The 11,606-nt window shown below is 43.8% G+C and overlaps 1 protein-coding gene across 2 annotated transcripts in view; it reads right to left on the minus strand.

The window, feature by feature from the left end:
• Window positions 1–3,262: 3,262 nt before the first annotated feature.
• The window catches only part of Gins4 (GINS complex subunit 4), an 11,084-nt gene continuing 2,740 nt past the window's right edge, over window positions 3,263–11,606 (minus strand). For both annotated transcript variants that reach the window (XM_013351993.2, XM_026786871.1), the window contains exons 3-8: window positions 10,249–10,335; window positions 8,166–8,279; window positions 6,851–6,948; window positions 6,529–6,617; window positions 4,270–4,360; window positions 3,263–4,185 (exon numbers count right to left, since the gene is read on the minus strand). In XM_013351993.2, the coding sequence (XP_013207447.1) occupies window positions 4,089–4,185; window positions 4,270–4,360; window positions 6,529–6,617; window positions 6,851–6,948; window positions 8,166–8,279; window positions 10,249–10,335 (576 nt within the window). In that variant the 3' untranslated portion in view covers window positions 3,263–4,088. The remainder of the gene's footprint in view (window positions 4,186–4,269; window positions 4,361–6,528; window positions 6,618–6,850; window positions 6,949–8,165; window positions 8,280–10,248; window positions 10,336–11,606) is intronic.

Here is an 11,606-nt window from a genome sequence, read left to right on the forward strand (position 1 = left end):
CATGATTGCCACAAATAGCATAAAATATCTTGGGGTAACTCTAACCAAGGAAGTGAAAGATCTATTTGACAAGAACTTTAAGTCTTTGAAGAATGTCTGTCATTTTAGTGGTAAGTTTTTAACCCTAAAGCAAAATACTATGAAACAAAAAAATAAAATCCATGACAGCCAAGCCTTTCTTGGTTTTGAAATGCAAATTTCCCTTTATGTAGAGATGAAAAATTTCATTCCTTCTCAAAGAAATGGAGCAATTGACCCCGTGGCTTTAGCAGGGAATCCAGCTCCTCCATACAACCAGGCATGCACGGTACAGTTGTAAACCTGCTGCTCAGTGTGGTCCTTAGGGCAGCAGGTTGCACAACTTTGGGCCTCATCCATCCCTCCTGGAATAGCATCTAAATAGAGCTTTTGTCTAAGAGTGCACTACTTCCAACCATTAAGCTAAGCCCCTAGTTTGAGAATCTAGATCTTACCAGGATCTCTCGGTGATTGAGGTACACATCCAAGATGTAAGAACTATTCTAGGGCTGGCAAGATGGCTTAAAGGCAAGGGCACTTGCCAACAAGACTGATGACTAATCTTCATCCTTACGACCGACATGCTGGAGAGAGACTCACTATACCCAGTTGTTCTGTGACCTCCACATGTGTGCTGTGGTTTGTACATTTCCACCCACATTTAGACAAACACACGAATGAAAAAAGGACAGAGCTGTTCTAGACAACAGTCCCGGTTGCTCTCCAGAGGCTGAGCACCACAATGCGGTGTGAAGGCAGCTTGGTCATTTCCACCACTAAACAGCTATTTCTCAGGACTGCTGTGAGAATCAAATGAGCCAGTGGATTCTGTGTTCTGGTCCCGATCTACCTCCTAGACTTTATTCTACACTGCCCTCTGCCCGTGCCACCACAGGCAGAGAATGGCATTTCTACTTTAGGACCTCACACAACTTTCTTCTCCACCTAGAATTCCCTGCCATGTCATCTCTGCATGACCAGCTTGTCATTCAGACCTCAGTCCAAGTATCTTTACAGTGGGAACATCCTAGACTGTGCTAATCAACTTGACATGAACTAGAGTCATCTGGGAAGAGGAAGCCTCATTTGAGGAGATCTCTCTATCTTGTAGGCAAGTCTGTGGGGGCATTTTCTTGACTAACGTGGGAGGGAGGGCTCAGCCCACTCCTGGGCAAGGTGATTCTGGGTTGTATAAGAAAGCAGACCGAGCAAGCCATGGAGGTTCAGTCAGGAAGCAGCTCCCCTCCATGACCTCTGCCTCCAGGTTCCTGCCTTGCCCTCCCTTAATGGATTAAGCCAAATCAACCCCCAAGCTGCTTTTGGTCCACGTTTTACTGTGGTAATAAAAAGAAAACTAGGAGAGGACTTGGTACCATGGAGTACCATATCGTGGGGGAGGATTATGGGAAGTGTGTGGAACTATGGGTTGGAAAAGTGATTGTACACCCAAAGTTTAATGGGTTGTTCCACATAAAAATGCTGAGAGCAGTGCAGATCGTGGAAGCCTGAATTGTGAAGTTACAGAACAAAGTTTGAGAATCTCTCAAAGGATTTGTTAGGACTGTTCATATATTTTGTATTAAACAACTGTGGTTTTTAATCTGCTAGGGCTGAAGAATCAGCTGTGATTAGCAAGGCTAGTGCCACTGAGATAAAATCTGGGAAGTATTTTCTAAGGATCAGCACCCGGTGAAGCTTTATCTCAAGCTGGTAGGCAAACTTGGTACAAGTAAGACTTCCCTATGTACTGGCTTTGGCAACATGGAAGCTGACAGGTCTGAAGAGGTCATGGAGAGCAGTTGAGGCTTGGCGCTATGGGAAGCCAGGAGATGCCATAGGTGAAGATAGTCTCAGTTGCAGTGAAGACCCGACAAATTAGAAGCCAGGATCATGGGAAGGTCATCAAGGACAGCAGCAGGTGTGGACTGGAGCTGGCTTGAGCCAATGAGAAAAAGTGCATGTGTTGTGGATGGCAGAGTTGAAGAAGCAGAACTGCCTAAGCTTTAAGATCATGAGTGAGTAAATCTCAGGTACTGTACAGAGATTTACACTGTTGGTTTTGGTTTTGCTTTGTGCCTGGTTCGTCCCTCTTGAAATAAAAAGCATGCAACTTAGTTTTGACTTAACAGGAACCAGCTTTTCTAATTTTAGAGACTGGATATTTTAAGGAGACTGAATTTTAAGACTATAGGATTTTGAAAGCTAGATGTATTTTATATTGTAACATTGATATCTTGGGGATAGACAAGAAAGTAAAGATTAAAATTTAATAGTAATGTTTAGGTGTGTCAAGTAGAAAAGGAGTCAACGGTGCTAGTTACTTTTTATTTTTGATCAACTTGACATAAGTTAGAATCCTCTCAGAAGAGGAAATCTCAGTTGAGAAAATGCCCCATAGGGAAGTTTGTAGGGACATTTTTTTTTCTCCAGACAGGGTTTCTCTGTAGCTTTGAAGCTTGTCTTGGGACTAGCTCTTGTAGACCAGGCTGGCCTCAAATTCAGAGATCCACCTACCTCTGCCTCCTGAGTGCTGGGATTAAAGGCGTGCGCCACCACTGCCCAGCTAGGAGCATTTTCGTGATTAGTGATTGATGTAGGAGGGCCTAGCTAACTGTAGGCACTGCCAACCTTAAGCAGGTGGTCCTGGGTTGTTTAAGAAGACTGAGCAAGCCATGAAGGGCAAGCCAGTAGTGTTCCCCCATGGCTCTGCTTCAGTTCCTGCTCTGACTTCCATCAATGATGAACTTGGTTGTGGAAGTAGAGGAGAACCCAAGCTGCTCTTGGTTCTATTGCAGCAATGTAATGCAAAGTAGGACAGCCACACGTCTGCCGCTCTGGCGAGCATTCTGTGCAGGAGACTTACCACACTTTCTGAGCAGGGACAAAGAATATCTAATTCAGGATCGTGATCCTGGTGTTCCAGCAGCTGTGCCTAGCACGTGGTCTGCTCACTATACATTACTTAGCGCAGAGGACAAAGCTACTCTGAAGAGTGCAGTCGACTAGAAGAACATCAAACACTTTTGTTTACAGAGAACTTTCCTTGTTTTGACCTACTGGGTTCTCTTGGCAGTGATAGAAATTACACTGGTTTATTCTCTGATCATGCTATGTAAGTGAAAATCTGCATTGTCACGAAGAGACTGGCTGGGCATGGCGGTGCACATCTTTAATTCCAGCAACAGGGAGGCAGAGGCAGACAGGTCTACATAGTGAGTTCCAGAAGAACCAGAATTACCCCATCTCAAAATAAGTAACAATAAATAAAAAGGAAAGGCTGCTTTTCATCAGTCTCGAGGTGCTAACTCATGAGCTGTCCGTTTTCCCTTCAGGTGTTAAGCTGTTCACATTACGCCATTTTACCCATATCCCTGGATACGCTGAGGTCCCAGCTTAGGACAGTTCATAATGATGACGTTCCGTTCAGAGGCTGGAGCACAATGGCCTGAAGACCTGATAGGCAAAACTGCCTAAGACACAGGGAGAATCTATTTCCTTAGACACTAAGCTAAGAATCGTCCAAAGACTCCTTCTACCACAAGTCTGACATTTAACAGTGGCTTATTTAGCTGTGACTTTCATCAGTTATGCATGACAGAAATTTGTGTTAAGTTCAATATTTAAGGTTCTAAAACATTAGGTCACATATTATATGATGTATAAAAGTAGCTGCTTATAATCTTCTACCAGGAAAGCTAAAGGATTTCTCTTGTTACCATCAAGTTATGCTCAATTCATCTCCGCATCATGGCAGGGCGGAGAAGCCTCTTCGTGATGTTTCCTGAGTTCAGTAAATAGTAGGGAAAAAAAGGCACACATCTGACAGTTCATTTATTTGCTGAGAAGCCAGACAGAGGAAGGGCCCCATCTGCTGGTGCTGGCTAGAACAGCAGAGAGTTAGAGAAGGCTGTGGTGATGAAGGAAACCCGCACTGATCTTTTTACCATGGCCAAGTAGTCCGCATGTTGCTGAGAAAAGCCTACTGCATGGCTTCATTATTCTTAGACACAAAAGGAAACGGGGTTTCTAATATTGTCCATGATTCCACATCCTCAGGCTTGTTAGTTGTTTTATATTAACTGAACAGCTCCAGAAGCAACAAGAGGTGCAATGGTTTTGTACCGGATCAAGTGCTGTGAGCCCTCCTCCAAGTCAATAACATAGTCTCTGAAAAAGAGGAGATGTTTTATGTACAGAGCTTAGCCACTTCTCCATGGGAAAGCCACACCCTCTTCTGGTCATGCCACTCACCTCTGCTCATCTGCCTCTGGTTCTACGAGGATGTTTTCTTGTCGCTCCTTCACTCTCAGAAACACGTATGAGTCTAGGTCTGGTTTGGGAACTGCCAGGAAGAGAAATGTAACCATAAAACAGCTGACATGTTCAACACGACAAAAGTCACTAGGGTTAACGCTACTGAGACTGGTGATGAGGAGGGGGATGCGAGGGGCTCTCCTATGCAGCAGTTTCCTATTTTGAAAGGGGTTCATTCCAAGAACCCCAGTGGATAGTACCAAACCTTGTATATACCTTTATGTACATACTTATGATAAAGTTTAATAGCACGGATCATATAATAGAGCAATTATACTGTAATAAAGTCAATGTGGCTTCTGTTATTGACCTGTACCCACCTTAAGCCTGTGATGAGAGGACATAATGCCTACATGATAAAGGAGATAAACTATTAGGAGACAGTATGGGCAACACTTTAACACAAGTACTGAGGTACAGTATCAGTGATCTGATAAGTGAGACCTCATAATACTGTTCAGAACAGCACAGGATTAGAAACTAGTTTTTAAGTATTTATGTGTATGAGTGTTTGCCTGAATGCAATGCCACAGAGACCAGAAGAAGGTGTTGGAACCCTTGGAACTAGAGTTATAGACAGTTCTAAGTTGCCACGTGGGTACCAGGAATTGGACTCAGGTCTTCTGTAAGGGTAGCAACTGCTTTTAACCACTGAGCCATCTCTCTAGTCCCAACAGCTCAGGATTTAAAAATTACAAGTCAATTCTAGAACTGTCCAGTTTGTACTTTTGGAACATGGATAACTATAGATAATAAATCTTGAAAAGTGAAGCCACAGATGAGTGGAAAGCACTGCACACTATGGAAGATACAAATAAGTATTAACACGTCTCCCCAGACAATGCGGTAACAAGCTGTAAGTGAAGGCTCACGTACTTTCAGTAGTGTGGACAAAGGAGCAGATGTGTTTCTTTTCTTTAAATAAAAGCCCAGGGTTTAAAGACGAGCAATGAGACTGACATAAAATATACACGAAGATCTAGGAGCTTATGTGCCGGGCAGCTTGGGTTACAGCTGAGTGCTAGCACCAGACAAAGCAGTCTCTCAATGACAAAGGCTAAGGACCTGCTGCTCCCCTTCCACCACCACTGCTCCAGTTTGCTCCAGGTCTCACAGGCTCAACTACATCTCTCTGGAATTCATATATGCAAGTTATAATTTCTGGTATTTGGAATGGAACTATGGAAGAAGGCTTTTAAGAAGGTGTTTAAGTTTAAATGACACCATTAGGGATAGGTCCTAAGTCAATCTGACCTGTCTTCTGATAAGAGGAGATTAAAACACAGAAGGGTATAGTGACTTTAAAAAGAGGTCCGAATGCTTGCCTCTTCACTTTGGTTATGGAGGACACAGAGAAGGAACCATGAAGGGGACAAGTTCTTACTAGACATCAAGTCTGGTGCCTTGATTTTGGACTTCCAGCTGCCAAAACTGGGAGCTGTTCAAATGTACTAGGACTTGACTTTCCTTACCACAGGCCTCCTAGGGCAGCACACACGACATGGCAAGAGATGAGGACACCATTATATGTGTGCCCTGGAGACACTGAGCGCAAGTTTGTCTTATTAGACTGCACTGTAGCAGACTGTGAAGCCCAGGGCCCCACAAAAGCTTAGCTGGCCAAAGTTTACAAGAGCTGAAAAGTCCTTTCTAGAGGCAGAAAACTGTTTCTAGTCTCCTTTGTAGCCACCACATTCTAAAACCTATGAAACCTGTGAGGGCTGCTCCCCTAGAACTCAGAAAGGTCCAGGACCCTGCAAGATGCTCAGAAGGTATGCAGCTGAAGAAATGAGGAAGTCTGTATCTGGGGTAGCTGCCACTTGCAGGACACAGGGGTGAGTACTGCTAAAATAGTGGTCTTGACATCTAGTTTTTGTTTTTTTTTTTTTTTGGTTTTTCGAGACAGGGTTTCTCTGTGGCTTTGGAGCCTGTCCTGGAACTAGCTCTGTAGACCAGGCTGGTCTCGAACTCACAGAGATCCGCCTGCCTCTGCCTCCCGAGTGCTGGGATTAAAGGCGTGTGCCACCATCGCCCGGCGACATCTAGTTTTGATTACTTTTTTAACCAGACCCTCCCTCTTTCCTCCTATTATCTTAGTTACATATTTTCCTATACTGACTAAAGCGCGCTGACTCTCAACTGATGGGATGTATATTATGGTCCTGATGCTGATCTGGAAAAGGCAGCTTTGCTTACCTGCCCTCAAGAGGTCCACTTTCTGCAGATTGGGAGGCATGTGCTTTAAGGCAACATTTCTAAGATGGGTCTCTGTGTGATCCATATACCTGGAACAAAGAAATTCAAACTGGGGAAGTAGAAAAAGACAAGATCTCCTGAGTTAACTGGGAGCATGGGGACCTTGGGAGAGGGCTGAAGGGGAGGGGAGAGGCAGGGACGGGAGCAAACAGCTCTGGTGTGCAGCAACAGGACCCACCAGGGCTACCAGGCTGACCACTGTGGACAAAGCCCACACGGGACGCCACGTGCAGAAGCACTTCCACATCTTGTGTTCACTTACTCTTTGACAAAGATAAACTCCTCTGGAGAAAGGATGGAAGGTTCCCCCACAGAGCGCGTTTTCTCCTTTTCTAGGATGTGTGGGAAAAACTTCTCTATCTGTAAAGATAATAAAAATGAAAATTCTTCATTTAGAGTTCATATACTTGCTTCCTTGATGTCAGTGCCTTGCATAAACTAGGCTAGTGCTCTACCACTAAGCTACACCAAGCTCAGTTTTATTTTGTGTGTGCCTGTGCATGTTCATATGTGTGTGTGGTGGGAGTACACGTATGCATGTGTACACAGGTACAGGCAAGAAGACAACCTTGGGTTCGTTTCCCAGGAGTCAATGACATAGATTTTTGAGACATTGTCTCTCACTGTCCTAGAGCTTGCTGAATGAGGTTGTCGCTAATTTTAAAGTTGACAGGAAAGGGCTACAGAAATTGTTCAGTGGTTGAGAGCATTTATTGCTCTTGCAAAGGACATCATGGCGCCTGGTTGGGTAATTATACTTCAAACACTTCAGGATGGTTCAGTGCAGAAAGACCTTACTGAGATGAATCTAGTTGTCAGCTATGCTAATGTTATCTTAAATGGTGTCCTATCCACCTTCCATCCTCAATAACGGATGTGACTGTTCTATTCCACTGTAGTTTGGTCACTTCTATGGAATAGGACAATCAGATAGCCAGAATTACACACTGAGACCCTGTCTCAAAAACAAACAAACAGTTTCAACTTCATTTTTGTAAGTCAGGCTGCCACAGAGCTCTAGTAGAATGGCAATTATCATAGCCCATTTGACAGACGCTAAATAACTGGAAGTGGCTCTCACTAGCCAGGCGGCTCTCTCTCCCGAGGAACTCTGTCTTTAGCTCTGACTCATTCTAGCTCCAGAGGGCACAGCTGTTATCAGATGAATCAGATTTAAAGTATGTTAAATTTTCTTTTTTCTTTCTTTCTTTTTTTTTGGTCTTTTTTGGAAGGGAAGGGGAGAGGGGTAAGGGAAGAAGGGGAAAGAGCAGAGAGGATCGAGAGAGAGAGAGAGAGAGAGAGAGAGAGAGAGAGAGAGAGAGAGAGAGAGAGGAGAAGGGGGAGAAATGGGGAGATGGCGAGAGGCAGAAACTGTCTCTTCGGGGGAGAGATGGAAAAGCTAAAATATGGTAAAATTTCCTGGGCTTGTCCAACCTATAGCTTCAGCTACACTTCCCAGAGTATAGTCTCCTTATTCTCTGGCTTTAGTGTTGCTGGGCTCTTAGAATCTGGAGGCCCTGAACTTCTCCCCATTCTATTCAATATTCCAGATTTTACTGGATTAACACCCATCAAACCTTCATGAGTCGACACCGCAAGTAGCTGCTAAGGACATAGCGGATCCTCTCCATCTCCATTCGATGAATGCTGACCTTCAGATCCCCTCTTTGGGCTCTTCTGAGATTGTCTTCCTATTATAAGAGAAATTTAACTCACGATGTTCAAACACTAAACAATATAATAAACATTGGCAAAGTCAAGGACCAAAGATTATGCAGTTCTAAGATAACAAAGAACTCTATTAGGTATATAATTCTGAAGTACCCACTTTAAAGATGACTATTTGAATAGAATCTGAAAATGAACAGTCACAGGACTCAATCCAACTGTGAAGGAGACAACACGGCATAGAAATGTCTAAGGGCCTATAAACCAGTGTGGAAAACTAGGTTAGGGGCTGGGGAGACAGCTTAGCGGGTAAGGTACTGTTGGCAGAGGCTGCTTGTTTGTTTCCCAGCTATCCAGAGTCCCGAAATAATCAAACAGAAATCTGTATTCACTGCAAACTGTTGGGCCAATAGCTTACGTTATTTTCTAGCTAGTCTTATTTACTAAACTAACCTATCTCCATTAATCTGTGCATCAACACAAGGTCGTGGCCTCTGGTAAAGTTCTGGCAAGCTCCAGTGGAGGCGTCTGTCTCCTGTGGCGGCTATATGACTCCTCCTGACTCCACCTACTCTCTCTCTATATGCTCTCTCTTTCAGCCTAGCTTTACTCTGTTAAGCCACTGGCCAAAAGCAGCTTCTTTATTAACTAATGGCAATAAAACATATTCACAGCATACATCACCTCCCACACCACTTCCCCTTTTCTGTCTAAATAAAAAGGAAGATTTTAATTTTAACACAGCAGCTAATAACCATTGTAACCTAGTTCCAGGGAATCTGATACCCTCTTCTGGGCTTTGTGGGCACCAGACATGAATGTACCACACACACATACATGCAGGCAAAACATTCACACATAAAATAAAAATGAACTGAAAAATTTTATGGAAACCTTGTAGTTTATAAATACAGATGCAATGACCAACCTTAGCAGTCACCTTGACCACATCTGGAATCAACTAAAACCCAAGCAGCTGGGCACACCTGTGAGGGATTTCCTTGATTATATCACATGCGATGGGAAGACTGACCATACACTCAGTGGGTAGCCTACATAAAAAGACACGGGAAAAAGAATCTCCTGCTTTTTGCCTGCTTGCCCTCAACGTTGAGGGCAAGTTCATCTGTCCTTCCCTAGTAATAGAACACACTTCTTTGGGATTCCAACTTGTACTGAAGATCAACTGAGACATACACCTTATTGGACTGAATTACTTTCTATCAGATTCTTGGCCTTCCTGTTGAGAGTCAGACCACAGCCTGTAAGCCACTGCACTATGATGTGGGAGTCCCCTATGTATGCAGTGAATACTATTGGCTAATAAAGAAACTGCTTTGAGCAGAACAGGGATGAAAAGAGTTAGGCAGGGAAAACTAAACTGAATGCTGGAGGAAAGAAGATGGAGTCAGGGAGACACCATGGAGCCACTGCCAGAGACAGAAATCCCAAAACTCTGTGGGTAGGCCACAGCCACGAGGCGATACACAGATTAATGGAGATGGGTTACTTAAGGATATAAGAGTTAGCCAGAAATACCCTTAAGCTATTGGCCCAACAGTATTGTAAATAATACAGCTTCTGTGTGGTTATTCTGGGAGTCTGGGCAGGTGGGAACACAAAAGTGGATTTCTACTAGAGCAATAAATTCCCCATAGATATTCATCTTTCAGTTCTCTTCTTCTAGAGAACTTGACTGATACAGTTGCAATGTCTTTTAAAGTACTGGGCTGAGCCAGGCGGTGGTGGCGCACGCCTTTAATCCCAGCACTTGGGAGGCAGAGGCAGGCGGATCTCTGTGAGTTCGAGACCAGCCTGGTCTACAAGAGCTAGTTCCAGGACAGGCTCCAAAACCACAGAGAAACCCTGTCTCAAAAAAAAACCAAAAAAAAAAAAAAAAAAGTACCGGGCTGAATCAAACAAGATTTGCTGTCAGAGGACTGTCCACTTTCCTGACCAAATGCTTTCAGCTTTCTCCTCTGCAACTCTTACCATGTGCTCTAGCTGTTCCATGACACACTCGACAATTTCAGGCCTGCTTTCCAGTAGCTCAGGTGCAAACTTCTCATTCATCCACGCCTAAAACCAACACGGGAAAGATGAGCGACACAATGGAGCAAAACACACTAGAGACAGCTCACGGGCCCAGGAACGTTACATGCATCTCACACACAAGACTAGCAGAGGGGACAGCGCATGCTTTATGGTGGCCTCTCCATCTCTTCTCTTAGGGGGGAAGCTTTATTCAACTGAAAAGAATGTTTAAATCACTGTTTACTTCATTCGTCACCATGGTAACTTCTAAGTAAGGCCACCTGGTGCTCTAGCCTTACCTGCCACCTGAGAGCATCAACTGGGAACACATTTCTACTTCCTTACCAACACGGAGCATCATTCATTTTCTTCCTTTCTCCTTTGAGGCAGGAGACCAGTTGCAGACCAGACTGGCCTCAATCCCATTGGCCTGCCGCTACCTTCTGAATACAAGCATTAAAGGCAATGTCACCACACTTGGCTTACACTTAATCTTTCTAATAACTGTTTTGTTGATGCTACTTAATCTATTAAGTATGTGTGTGAGAGAGAGAGAGACAGACAGACAGACAAAGTCACAGCACATGTGTGGCGGTCAGACGACATCATGTAAGTCCTGCTGGTCAAACTCAGGTCGTCAGGTTTGGAGGTGTCTTTACCCACTGAGCTACCTTGCATGCCCAGAATAATTACCTTTCAATTACAGGAATTTCAATTAGCTTAGTTCAGATTTATATGACAATCACGCTTAACCTTTCTGATTTGCTTACCCAATTATCATCATGACACAGTAAACATTGTGTTCTGATAACTGTAAGTTTTATTTCAAACTTTTCTAATAGTGATACATCTATATAAAGGAATTCGTTGCAGTTCTGGGGATGAACCCAGGGCTTAGTGCAAAGTAGGGCAACTCTCTACCACTGAGCTATACATACTCCCAGCCTCCAGTCAGAATATTAAATATATTTATCATTGTTACTAGCTGAATTTTGTTCATTAAAATCTGTGTGCTGGCTGGGTTCTGATTCAACAGCAGAGTAGTTGCCTAGCATGTGCAAGCTCATTGGTTCTGTCTTCAGAACCACAAAAACAAACAAAAATTCCTATGTGTTGATCCTAACTCAGTGCCTCCAAGTGTGGCTGTTTGGGAACAGGGCTTTACGGAGGTGCAGGTGCTAATGAGAGCTCATTAGGACAGGACCTAATTCAATGTGACCTGTTTCCTTTCCAGAAAAACAAATTTTACCAAAAAGAGGAACATGGGATGTACTCACTCATATTTGGTTTCTAGCCATAAATAAAGGACATTGAGC

The sequence above is a fragment of the Microtus ochrogaster genome, linkage group LG7_11 (genome assembly GCF_000317375.1).
Source record: "Microtus ochrogaster isolate Prairie Vole_2 linkage group LG7_11, MicOch1.0, whole genome shotgun sequence".
In the NCBI taxonomy this organism is placed as follows: domain Eukaryota; kingdom Metazoa; phylum Chordata; class Mammalia; order Rodentia; family Cricetidae; genus Microtus; species Microtus ochrogaster.